This window comes from Felis catus, chromosome D1 (genome assembly GCF_018350175.1).
Source record: "Felis catus isolate Fca126 chromosome D1, F.catus_Fca126_mat1.0, whole genome shotgun sequence".
NCBI classification, from domain to species: Eukaryota; Metazoa; Chordata; class Mammalia; order Carnivora; family Felidae; genus Felis; species Felis catus.
Genome location: NC_058377.1, coordinates 61441235 through 61453920, shown reverse-complemented (window position 1 = coordinate 61453920; position 12686 = coordinate 61441235). Strand labels below are relative to the sequence as shown.

The window sequence follows — 12686 nt, the reverse complement described above, 5'->3', positions numbered from 1 at the left end:
AATTTTAAAATTCTCAGTACATTGAACATTGCATTTTATAAAAACAAATTCTTTTTTCCAATTTTCACTGTTACATGCACTAATTAAAAATTCCTGGGGCGCCTGGGTGGCGCAGTCGGTTAAGCGTCCGACTTCAGCCAGGTCACGATCTCGCAGTCCGTGAGTTCGAGCCCCGCGTGGGGCTCTGGGCTGATGGCTCAGAGCCTGGAGCCTGTTTCCGATTCTGTGTCTCCCTCTCTCTCTGCCCCTCCCCCATTCATGCTCTGTCTTTCTCTGTCCCAAAAATAAATAAACGTTGAAAAAAAATTTTTTTTTAAATTCCTGAGTAGGGGCACTTAGGTGGCTCAGTAGGGTAAGTGTCCTACTCTTGATTTCGGCTCAGGTCATGATTTCACAGTTCATGGGCCCAAGCCCTGCTTCAGGCTCTGCACTAACAGTGCAGAGTCTGCTTGGGATTCTCTCTCTCCCTCTATTTCCCCCTCCCTCAGTTGCTCCTGTATGTGTGTGCTCTCTCTCTTCCAAAATAAATAAATAAATTATAAAAAAAAATTTTAAAAATCCCGAGTAAAAATCATCATTGTCAAGTTTCATCCTACTTATTACAATAGTTATAATAATGGTTTGATACTCAAATAATGATCACTGTGAGTTTGGCTGTTTACTAAGCCCTTTACATGTATTTACTCCTTTAGTCCACAAAACTATACTGTGATGTAGATGTTATTGTTGTTCTCATTGTACCAAATAGGAGACTGAGGCAGAGAAATGTTAAGTAAATTGCATAACGGTGACTCACCTAGGACGTGGCAATGTAGAATTGAACCCAGGGACTCTGGCTTTCAAAATACATGCTCCTTATCATGCAACATTGTCCACCATGACAGAAATCTTATATTTAGTTGCTTTATGAATATGGAAGCCTATTCCTGTAAACATTTTATTTTTTTATCATTCTACATCTACTCTTCTTTTAAATATTGTGGTAGATCTCTTAAGTTTCCTTCAAACCACTTATAAGTGCTAAATATATTCCAATATTTTGGCAAGACCCCAAGCACATATTTTTTCTGTTTTACTAGAGAAAGGTCCAATTAGTGTAGCCTGGTACCATTAGTACTATGCCTTCCAAGCTTGAATAAAACTCCAAGACTCTGAAAATAGTACTTACCCACATGGCATTCCCTCTCTGCCTCCCCCCTCTTTTATGGATTCAGTGAATCTCAATTTGTTTTGGTCATATTCATTCAGTGTTGAAATTGAAAACAATTCACTTCTTAATTTAAGATGTTAATTTTATTATACATGGAACACAAAGAACACTACTTTGGGCATATCTATAAAATGCTCTGTTCAAAACATTCTTTTACTTTAGATCATCATGGGCTGAAGCATTCATTGAATTGGAAATTATTTGTTTTTGACCAAGGTTGGTATATATTCTGTGGCCATTTCATGAACAATTTTGTGTTCTCAAATGAATTAGTTCCTCAAAACTTTATCTTTTCAGGCGTTTCATCTGCAGCCATATTCTTGTTTGTTGCTGACTATATATGTATCTCATCAACTTTTGTGTGTTTTAGATTGCAGAGAGCTATGTTTTCTTATAATAACCATATAGTTTTTCCATTTATTCATTTAATATATTCAGAGTGGCTTTTCAGATATTTTAAAGCTGGGTTTTGGGGGAAAAATCAAGTTTAAACACTGATTCCATCACTAATTGCTGGATGAGTGTCATTTTTAACTTTATAAATCCTAAGCTTCATCATTGGTAAATGTGGAAAATAGTTGTTATACTTTATAGTGTTAAAGTAAGAATCAAATGAGACAATTTATGAAACATAATTATCATGATAGTCAACACACATTCAAAATGCCCCAAGGAGGAGATTTTGCACTTATTCCCCCACCTAAGCCATATTAAAAAAATTTCTTATTTCAGTGAATAACATGTCAAGTCACTGAAATCAGTAATAGAAAATCAGTTAATGTTATAGAGTGTTGATTAAATGTGAAATATAGGCCAAAGGAAGATACATGAGAAAATAAATGGTAAAAAAAAAAAATTAAGTGAAGAGAAAATAAAATCCAACAGCCATCCCAGGTAATTTAGAAAAAAATATATAATACATTTAAAAATGTGTAGATGATTATCAAACACCAAAAATAACACTGAGTCTGAGAAAAAATTCTAATTGAGGCGTATTGGAGGAGGTTCCAAGAAAAGGATGGTTGAGCCTTGAAGAGTGATGATAATATCACCAGGTAACTGGGTGAGGGTTTCAAAGTAGAGGTAATACCCCAACAGAACTGAATAGATGTAGTAAGAAACATGAAAATGCACCCAGAGGACAGTGGTGTCATAAAAACGAAAGGAGGATAAACCTTCAAGGAAAAACATACAATTAGAAAATCAGTTGGGACATCCAATAAGAAAAGATCTGGTGTGTGTCGCTATGAAAATCATTGGTCACCTTGGGAAACAAAAGACAATGCAACAGTGATGGTGAAAGGTCCATACAATCTTATGTACAGTGGAAGACACTGGATCCAGGTAATAAATCTAGTCCAAACCCTGAACTTAAAAATTAAATGGCTACACTATAGTTTGCACTTACATAGCCTAAAACTGCTCTTGATCAATCACACAGAATATAGATATGTCCAGCATATGGGACAAAGCATCACACAGAGACGAAATGCAGCTTGCTGCTTCTTTCTGTAAATAAAGTCTTATTGGAGAATCACCATATCCATTAATTAATGCATTGTCTATGGAAGCTTTTGCCCTATGGTGGCAAAGCTAAATAATTAAGACAGAGATCACATGACCCCAAACCCTCAAATTATTTACTATCTGTCCTTCTACATAAATATATAATTTAGAACAATTCATCCCATTATAATGTCTTATATTCCTGTCCACTTGTCTTTATTGACCTGCCCTTAAGCTTTAAACCTTCTATCAAAATTTTATATATAAGAACCACATTATAAAAGCCACAAAAAATTTTACAGATAAACTCTTGAAAATACGTAGGTCTACTTTACCATTCAGTATTTCCTATATATACACATCAATGTGGGAAATTTATTCTATAGTTTAGTTCCAAGAACACCAAAAATTCCAGTGGCCAAAATGGACATACATAATACAGAAACAAAGTATCTCCTTTGAAGAATTAATGGTTTTTCTTTTTAAGTAATAGCTATAGCTAGGACAATTTATTTTAAAATTCATTATATTTGGGTGTCAGTTCAAAGTAAATATACACACCACTAATGGGAATAAATTCAATGTTCAAATATCAATTAATGTTATCCACTTCATCAACAAGCTAAAGAGAAAAAATCATGTTATCATATCAATTGATGCACTAAAAACCTTGACAAAATCTAACACTTGTTTCTTAGGGAGAAAACTCTCATCAACCTAAGACTAGAGGGTAACTCTTCAAGTCAGTGAAGAACATCTCCAAAAACTTTACATCAAACATCATATTGAACAGTGAGAAACCTCTAGAATCAAGAACAAGGCAAATATACCACCACTCAGTATTCCCATTCAGCATCATATTGTCAGTCTTAGCTAGAGAAATAATGCAATACAAAAAAAAAATAAAAGGTATACGGATTTAGAAGGAAGGAATAAAACCACTTGTCCACAAATAAATAGGTGAGGTACATGTGATTTTTTGGTAGATCAAATTCTTTTGTATGATACTGTGATGGTGAATACATGATATTATGTACCTTTTAAAAAAACAATAGAAATTTACAGCACAGAGTAGACATTAGCACATAGAAATTAAAACTAATTATTTAGAAATTTGGAGGATTCCCAGAATCCCAGATCCCAGAAGCAATGCAGATTGTAAGAACATAATGTACTTGTAGGCAAATGTACAAAATATCTTCACAGAGGGGGATGATGGGAAAAGGTACTGACTAAGGCACCTTTGGGAATGAGTGGAGTGTAAGAATAAAAGCAAAGGTACTGTCCATAAACGCCGTAGTTTAGTTGCTAGAGTTGTTTCCCACAGGGGCAAGGATTTACAACTCTGACATGATCTTAGAAGCATACTGGAAATTAACAGTTGGTGACAGATGGTTGAAGACAGATTTTTCACTGTTGGAGTGGTAATTTACTGATAAGCAAGGGAAAGTTGTTAGAAAGATCCATCAGGGGTGGGGAAGGGGCACCTGGGGGGCTCAGTCAGTTAAGCATCTGACTTCAGCTCAGGTCATGATCACACAGCTCATGGGATTCTGTGTCTCCCTCTCTCTCTACCTCTCTCCCACTCATGCTCTGTCTCTTGAATTAATGTTGCAGATATTAGTAAGAACCCTATATTAACTTAATTTAGATACAGTGTTTGCATATGGAAATATTTATATATATGTGTACGTACATAGGCTAGCATACACACAAAGTTCATTGCTGTGTCAGCTGAAAGAACCCAAAGAAAGATACCCAGGCAGCAACAAGCATACTTGGGGCCCAGTTACTGGTTTCTAACGTTATTCACCAGTAAAAGGAATGAAACTTCCTAGAAAAATGGCTAATTCTAGGACTGGGGAGGAAATGCCCAAGATGAGCCTAGAGCACCTTTCAATGCCATAAAGCAAGAATTGCTATACACACATACACACACACTCACACACTAACACACACACACACACACACACACACACACACACACACACAAAATGAGGGGTTAGTCAAAATGGAGTGAAAACCAAATGAAAGTGCACCCAATGGTCAAACTGGGACAACGTGAGCAATAAAATAAAGTAACATTGGATTATAACCCAAATTATAACAAAAATACCCGTAAATCTATACTGATCTAAATAAATGATTGAATAAATTAATAAGTAGGGAGAATAAATCAATCTGCCATGTAAAAGAATTCTAAATAATTCAACAAATTGTGCACCTATTCCATCCTAAAAGAAGGAACATAAATCCCCACTCCTTAAGTATAGGCTATATATAGCGATTTTTCTTCCAAAAATGCAGTATAAAATGGGAATTAAAATTGAGAAATCTGACAAACACTAGTTCGGACAAGTAATTAAAGTCAATACACACAGTGGATAAATTGTTGATAATATGTACTCCTGATATGCGATCAAAATGGGCCTTTAATTTCTATGACTTTCTTCCCCAGCATATACAATTCCAATCTACTCATTATAATAACATCAGATTAATTCCAATGGAAGGGATTCCTATGAAATACCTGAATAGTACTCTTCAATATTGTCCAAGTCATTGAAAAGAAGGAAAGTATAGCCAAAAGAAGCTTAAGGACTCTTGACACCTAAATGCAATGGGGCATCCAGGATGGGACCCAGTGGTGGTGGTGGTGGTGGGGGTGATGAGGAAGAAATTAGGTAAAATTTTTAAAAATGAATAAAATATGAACTTTAGTAAATTATAATGTACCCATATTGATTCACTGATCATAACAATTCCAATATAGAATTAAACATCTGAACCTTCATAGTGCTCAGATGAAAGTAAGTCAGAAAATAAGTTAAAAGATTTTCATGGTGATAAAATGATGATGAAGATGAGATGGAGGAGAAAGATTACTGAAATCAAAATTAGATGACAAAGAAGCAGTTAGTTCATGATCATTGAACTTATCAACTTTAGAATGAATTTATTGTTTTTAAAGAACTGCATGATCTTAAAATTTTCAATCAGAGGGTAACCACTTAAATTTACTTGTTTTTGTGAAACTTCCTCACTGAAAGATTGAAGAAAATTCTTCACTGACTAAACCAGAAACAAGTCTTCATGTTTTCTGCCTTTTATGTCATCTATTGATTAATTAATTCTGTATCCATAAAAAGTGAACTTGTTTAAATAGGAATCAGAGCCTGTCTTCTATGTAAAACCTAAAACTTTATATGTCAGCAGCACAAACAAACTGGAGACAGCACAGAATGTGACTCAAACTAGTATTTCTCTAAAGAAATTTTTATTATTTGACAAAAGATAAATGAGATATCAAGATGAATCTTTAATTTTAAAAAATTTTTAATGTTTTTATTTATTTTTCAGAGAGAGAGAGAGAGAGAGAGAGAGAGAGAATGAGCGGAGGAGGGGCAGAGAGAGAGGGAGACACAGAATTTGAAGCAGATTCCAGGCTCTGAGCTGTCAGCACAGAGCCCCATGCGGGGCTCAAATTCACGAGCTGTGAGATCATGACCTGAGCCGAAGTCATCTGCTTAACTGATTGAGTCACTCAGGCACCCCTTAAGATGGATCTTTAAAGTGGAAAATCTTAGACACTCGATCTCGAATCTGTTTGGTTTTCACCCCATACACAATAGGATTGAGCAAAGGAGGGACAAGCAGATAAAGATTGGACAGAAGAATATGAATGTAGGGTGGAATGTGGAACCCAAACCTGTGTGTAAAGAAGGAGAAGAAACCTAGGAGATAAAACTCAAGGAAGACACAAATATGGGCAATGCAGGTGTTAAAGGCTTTGAGCCTAGATTCTCTCTGAGGCAGATTGAAGACAGTTATAAATATTCGGATGTAGGAGAGTGTGATGAAGATTATGTCAAATCCAAGTATAGTGAAAGCCACAAACAGACCATAGATCTTGTTGATTCGAGTATCTTCTGCTGCCAACTTCACGACGGCCATGTGCTCACAGTATGAATGGGAGACCACAGTGGTCCGGAAGTGTTTCAGCCGACATTTGATGAGGATGAGACATGGAGCTACAAGGAGGGCTGCTCTGAGTGTCACTGCTACCCCAATCTGAGTGACTAGTTGGTGGGTAAAGATGATTGCATGTCTCAGGGGATCACAGATGGCCACATAGCGGTCCAGGGCCATGGCCAGCAGAATTCCTGATTCGATACACTGGAAGGTGTGGATGAGCCACATCTGAAAGAGACAGGCATCGAAATATATGTCTGGTAAATGGAACCAGAATATTCCTAGCATTTTGGGTAGGATGCAGGTACTGAGAGCAATGTCTGTTGCTCCAAGCATTGCCAGGAAGAGGTACATGGGTTCATGGAGGCTGTGTTCCGATTTGATGATGACCAGGAGCAGGGAATTCCCAAACAGAGCAGTGATGTACATGGCACAGAAAGGAATTCCAATCCAGAACTGCACAGATTCCAAGCCAGGGATCCCGACCAGTGTCAACACTGAGGGCATGAAGACTGTGCCATTGAGCTTGAACATGTGGCTTTAGAGTTGCCTGATTTATGCTTCAAGTTTTGTTTTGTGTTTCTCTCTTCTTTATTTGTTCTCATGTAGACATTCCTAGAAACAAAAATTGAATGTGTCTTTAAAGGGCATTTTTTCAAGTATACATGTTTATTGATGCTGTAAGTCTAGGGATGCATATACAGGATCCCTAAATTCTGTCTTTTTCTCTTTCTCTTTCTCTCTCTCTCTCCCTCCCCACAAAGGCACACAAATATACACAAGAATTCAATATGCAAAGCAGACCCACTCATAACTGGTGATGTATGTGCATTTGTGTGCATTTATAAGTTAAGGATATTAGTTTAGTTTTATAATAGGTTCAGGAACTTACGATGTTACATATATCAATTTGGTTTTACCCAAGAGAAATTCATAGATAGTCATTTAGTGTGCAGTGAACACAAAGACAAAGGAAAAAAGAGGAACATTCACCATTTCAAGCAGTATGCTGTACCATGGGAAAATAGGAAGTTATAAAGTAGTGATTTTGACCTTAGAGATAACAATATTTGCATCATTGTAATAAAAAGTTAAATATCTCTGTGCCTAGGAAAGGAAAACTTAATATTATAAATCCCAGCAGGTTATTTTGTGTATACATACATCTCTGCCTCAGTTAATATGGAAAGGCAAAAGGCTCAGAATAGCAACACACACTGAAGAAGAGCACGTTTGGAGCACTGACACTACTGGACTTTGAACTTAAAGATGCAGTGATCAAAACAGTATGATCATGCAGAAGAATAGACAAATTGATGAGGGGAACAAAACTGAAGCCCACCCATAGGCACACACGTACTTGTAGTCAACTGATCTTTGACACAGGAACAAAGGCAATTTAATGGAGAAAAATAGTCTTTTCAAATAATCATGCTGAAGGCATTGCACATTTCACACGCAAAAATAAAGGAATGTAGACACAGACTTTACACCTTTCACAAAAATTAACTCAGAGTGGATCACAGTATTTTTATTGATTTATTTATTTTGGGGCGTCCCCAGATGGCTCAGTTGGTTAAGCGTAGGACTCCTGGTTTCAGCTCAGGTCATGATCTTATAGTTTATGGGTTTGAGCCCTGCATGGGGCTTTGCACTGACAGTGTGGAGCCTGCTTGGGATCCTCTCCATTGCCCTCTGCCCTTCTCCCATTCACATTCTCTCTCTCAAAAAACCTTAATTGATTAATTGATTGATCGATTGATTGCTTTTTTTTAAAGAGAGTGAGAGAGAGTGCATGTGAGTGGGGGAGAGGCAGAGGAAGAGGGAGAGAAAATCTGAAGGACACCATGCCCAGTGCAGAGCCCCATGAGGGGCTTGATCTGAGGACAGTGAGATCATGACCTGATTCAAAATCAAGAGTTAGCCATTTAAGCAACTGCGCCACCCAGGCACTCCAGGTCATAATACTTTTAGATTGAGAATACAAAACTATACAAAATTTAAAAGAGACAATAGGATAAAATCTAGGAGATCTTGGCTTTGAAAGTCACCTTTTAGTTAACATTAAAGGTATGATCCGTGAAAAAAGCAATTAATAAGCTGATCTTCATTAAATTTGGAAATCATCTGCTCTGTGAAAGACATTGTTAAGTGAATAAAATGACAAAGCATAGGCAGGGAGAATATATTTGCAAAGCACATATTTGAAATAAGGACTTTTACTCCAAAATATCCAAAGAACTCTTAAAACTCAACAATAAGAAAATAACCAAATTTAAAATGGGCAAAAATCTGAACAGAAACCTCACTGAAGAGGATATATAGATGACAGATAAGCATAGAAAAAATGCTCACCCTAGTTCATTGGGGAATTTCAAATTAAAATAACAATATAATACTACCACACACCTATTAGAATGGCTAAAATTCAAGAGTCTGATATATTAAATGCTGGTGAGGAGGTGGAGAAACAAGAATTCTCATTAATTAATGGTGAAGATGCAAAATGGTACAGCTACTTTGAAAGACAGCATACAAAGCTAAGCCTAGGCTTATCACGAAGTCCAATAAGTATTAACCCAAGCGAATTGAAAATTTATGTAAGCACAAAACTTGTGCATGAATATTAATAGCATCTGTATTCACAATTGCCAAAACTTGGAAGCAACCATATCTCTACCAGTAGGTGAATGTGTAAACAAGCCATGATACACCCCTATGATGAAATAGTAATAAAAAGAAATGAACTGTCAAGTTACAAAAGGTATGTAGAAACTTTAAATCCATATTGCTAAGTCAATGAGGCAGTTCCTAAAAAAGCTAATACATGTGATCCCTGCTATATCATATTCTGGAAAAATAAAACTACAGAGACGATAACAAGATCAGCAGTCACCAGGGTTTGAGAGAGAAAAGAGAAGGATGAATAGATGGAACCCAGGGCCTTTTTAGACAGAAGAATATTCTACATGATACTGTAATTATGGATATGATACACATTTATCCAAACACAAAGAAATGTACAATACAAAGAATGAGCCCTAATGTAAACTATGCACTTTATTTAATAATAATTATCTACGTGCTCAACTTTTGTAACAAATGTATCACACTAATGCAATATGTTAATTACCAGAGAAAATGTAGGATGGCAGAGGAAGACAGGGTATATAGAAACTCTATACTTCCTGTACAGTGTTTCTGTAAACCTGAAACTAATCTAAAAATAAAGCCTATTAAAATTAAAGTTAAATATATACATATAGGGGTCTATAGCAGAGCTTACATTATAGTATTTTAAACAAATCTTAACCCCAGAAATGGACCCTAGTGAAATATTCTCCAGTATCCCAGATAAAATTAGATGTTTTAGAAATAAACAGCACAAATAAAATTGATGACATCAAATGACAAGCTAGACAGATTTTGAAATAAGTCTCGATGCAGGGATAAAATTTTTTATCAAAATTCAGATATACACATTTTGTACAGAAAATTGTAATTGAAATAATAATGGCTTAAAATGAAAAGATAATGTATCGTATTTCTGTTGGAAAACTTCCTCATATTAATATCTGATCGATAAATAATGTTCTTTCAAAGAATAGATGGTAATTACTGATTCTAAACAAGATAATTTTTGTAAGATAAATCTGAAAATATCAAATGACATAAGTACTTAAAATATAACAGAAAATACTGAAAATGTATTTGTTCAATGAAATTCAATTACTATGATTTATTGATGAAAAATACTTTTCTTATATTTCTTATTAAAGTGATTGTATTCTTTACATAGAATCTAATTTTTCTTTGGTTTCATGAGTAGGATAAAATTCCTAGAACACACAAAAGCATCTAATAAAGCCAGAAATAAAGGCTAAAATTGTCCCAAACTAGGTAACGCTCAACAAGAAAATTAAAATTTTGTGGAACTGTCTTCTTTAATCAAAGTGCGGTATTTCCCCACTTCCCTCACCCACCCCTTTCCCATTTCTATTAAATACCTGCTCCTAAAACCCAACCTTGGAAATTAATGCACAGTTGAGTGGCCTGTTTACTGTCATTCATTCTGCTGTGAGAGTGTTAGTATTTGTTCCAATTTAAACATTTGCTTGCAAATCACGTAACTATGACATTATCACATTCAGTTGGATGTTTTCCTTCTCTTGGGTACACTATTGCGATAGAATTCAGTTAAGTTCAATATCCCTTTACTGAGTACTTCCTGTATAAAAGACAACGTGCCGGAGGCTGAGTAAACACATTACTACTGCAGAATTTGCCTGCAGCAGACAATGAGGCTGCACCCCTGTTGACCCCTTTATGTTGCAGCTCTATTTTCCCAATGGAACATCCGGCCCTGTGCTTAGACTATACCATGCATTCAGACCCCACGTCTTCAACATAAGAAGGTTGTTGATCTTTAACATAGATGTCAAACATTAGTTTTATTGTTATCATTTGTAATGACAAAGTTTGGTAGAAATGACTCAATTAATTTCTGCTTCTTTGGGCCCTTCCCCTGGCAAAGCTAACCTTCCCCAAGAAGCTGCAGGTAGGATGTAGATATATGAGGCATTCTACACAAATTGCCCCCTTGTTTGTTTCATTTCAACACATGCAAAATACTAAGTCTAAATGCATTCTCCTTTGAAAGGATGTAAATTGTGCATATATACAAACTTTAGGTGGTTTCTACCAAGATAATCTCTGTATTGAAGGATCAATTAATTGAAAACTTCAACCTTCCTGATTCTCTAAGAATTTGCCTCAGTGATTACTGGGTAATCGAGGACTCAGATGAATCTGAAATCACTGATATGCAGCCATTCTTTTAGTCTAGCTCTCAGAATCCATGGTCAGGAACCTTGTGTTGATTCTCTGGATCGATCTAATTGTTCTGTTCCTGGCTCTTCATATTCCTCTCACACATCCTTACATCCCTAAACACATCTACTCTACTCTGTTACTACCCTATCTCTCTGTGTGTCTCTCAATCTCCCTCCCTCTCTCTCAATCTCTCTCTCTTTCTCTCTCTCTCTCTCTCTCTCTCTCTCTCTCACACACACACACACACACACACTTTAAAAATTTGTCGAAGCAAGTCCATTTCAGTTATTGATAATGTGTATAGTTCCTTTTCTCTTTCTAGCGTAGGAAGGGAGATGATTAATCTCCAGAGAAACTTTCTTTCCCACCTTCATCATCTCGTTTTTCACACTTGCTAATCACTTTCTTTGGTATTCTCTATTAGTTCTAAGGGAGCCAGTGTTCATCTGTGACCACACCACACTACACCCACAACCACCCGAAGGAAGCTTTATTCTAAGGATGACTTAATATCTAAGGGAAAGCTAATTTCTATTCACATGAGGATTTATTGGATCCTAAAATCAAACAATCTTATATGTACATGGAAAAGACTCAACCCCCTGGCATTCCTTACATGATTCATCATAAAAACCTTCAGCTTTGACCTCTCTGCTACCTTGTATGCTATTAATTCATTAGCAGGTAAACATCTATTGAGTCGGTTTAAATTTTTACAAAATAATACAGAGAGATAGATGTATGAAATGAATGCTTTTCAAATCGACGTTAAAACTCTAATTCCAGGGCACCTGGGTGGCTTAGTCAGTTAAGTGCCCAACTCTTGATATCAGCTCAGATTGTTATCTCAAAGTTGTGATCTCTTGAGATCGGGCCCCGTGTCAGGCTCTGCACTGACAGTGCAAAGCCTCCTTGGGATTCTCTCTCTCCTCCCTTCCCACATGCGCTTGTGCATGCTCTCTCTCTCTCTCTCTCTCTCTCTCTCTCTCTCTCTCAAAATAAATACAGAAACTAAAATCCAAAATAACTCTAATTCTACTCAAGGTGGACTTCTACTTCTTACTTTTGTTGGATGATAATAGATTTTCTTCTTTTAGTTGGTTGTATAAACTTCATTTCAGAGGTATGAAGTTCTGATTGTAAATGAGCCAAAAAAAAAAAAAAT

General features: G+C 36.2%; 1 protein-coding gene across 1 annotated transcript; it reads right to left on the bottom strand.

Moving 5' to 3' along the window:
- Positions 1 to 6201: 6201 nt before the first annotated feature.
- LOC105260969 (olfactory receptor 52A5-like) lies at positions 6202 to 7411 on the bottom strand. The gene has a single exon (XM_011286661.3). The coding sequence runs from the start codon at positions 7220 to 7222 to the stop codon at positions 6272 to 6274; it is 951 nt and encodes a 316-aa protein (XP_011284963.1). The 5' UTR covers positions 7223 to 7411; the 3' UTR covers positions 6202 to 6271.
- Between the last annotated feature and the right edge of the window lie 5275 nt (positions 7412 to 12686).

What these genes read in the sequence shown, in the direction of transcription:
- LOC105260969 (XM_011286661.3), bottom strand. Translation starts at nt 7,222, where the DNA reads ATGTTCAAGCTCAATGGCACAGTCTTCATGCCCTCAGTGTTGACACTG.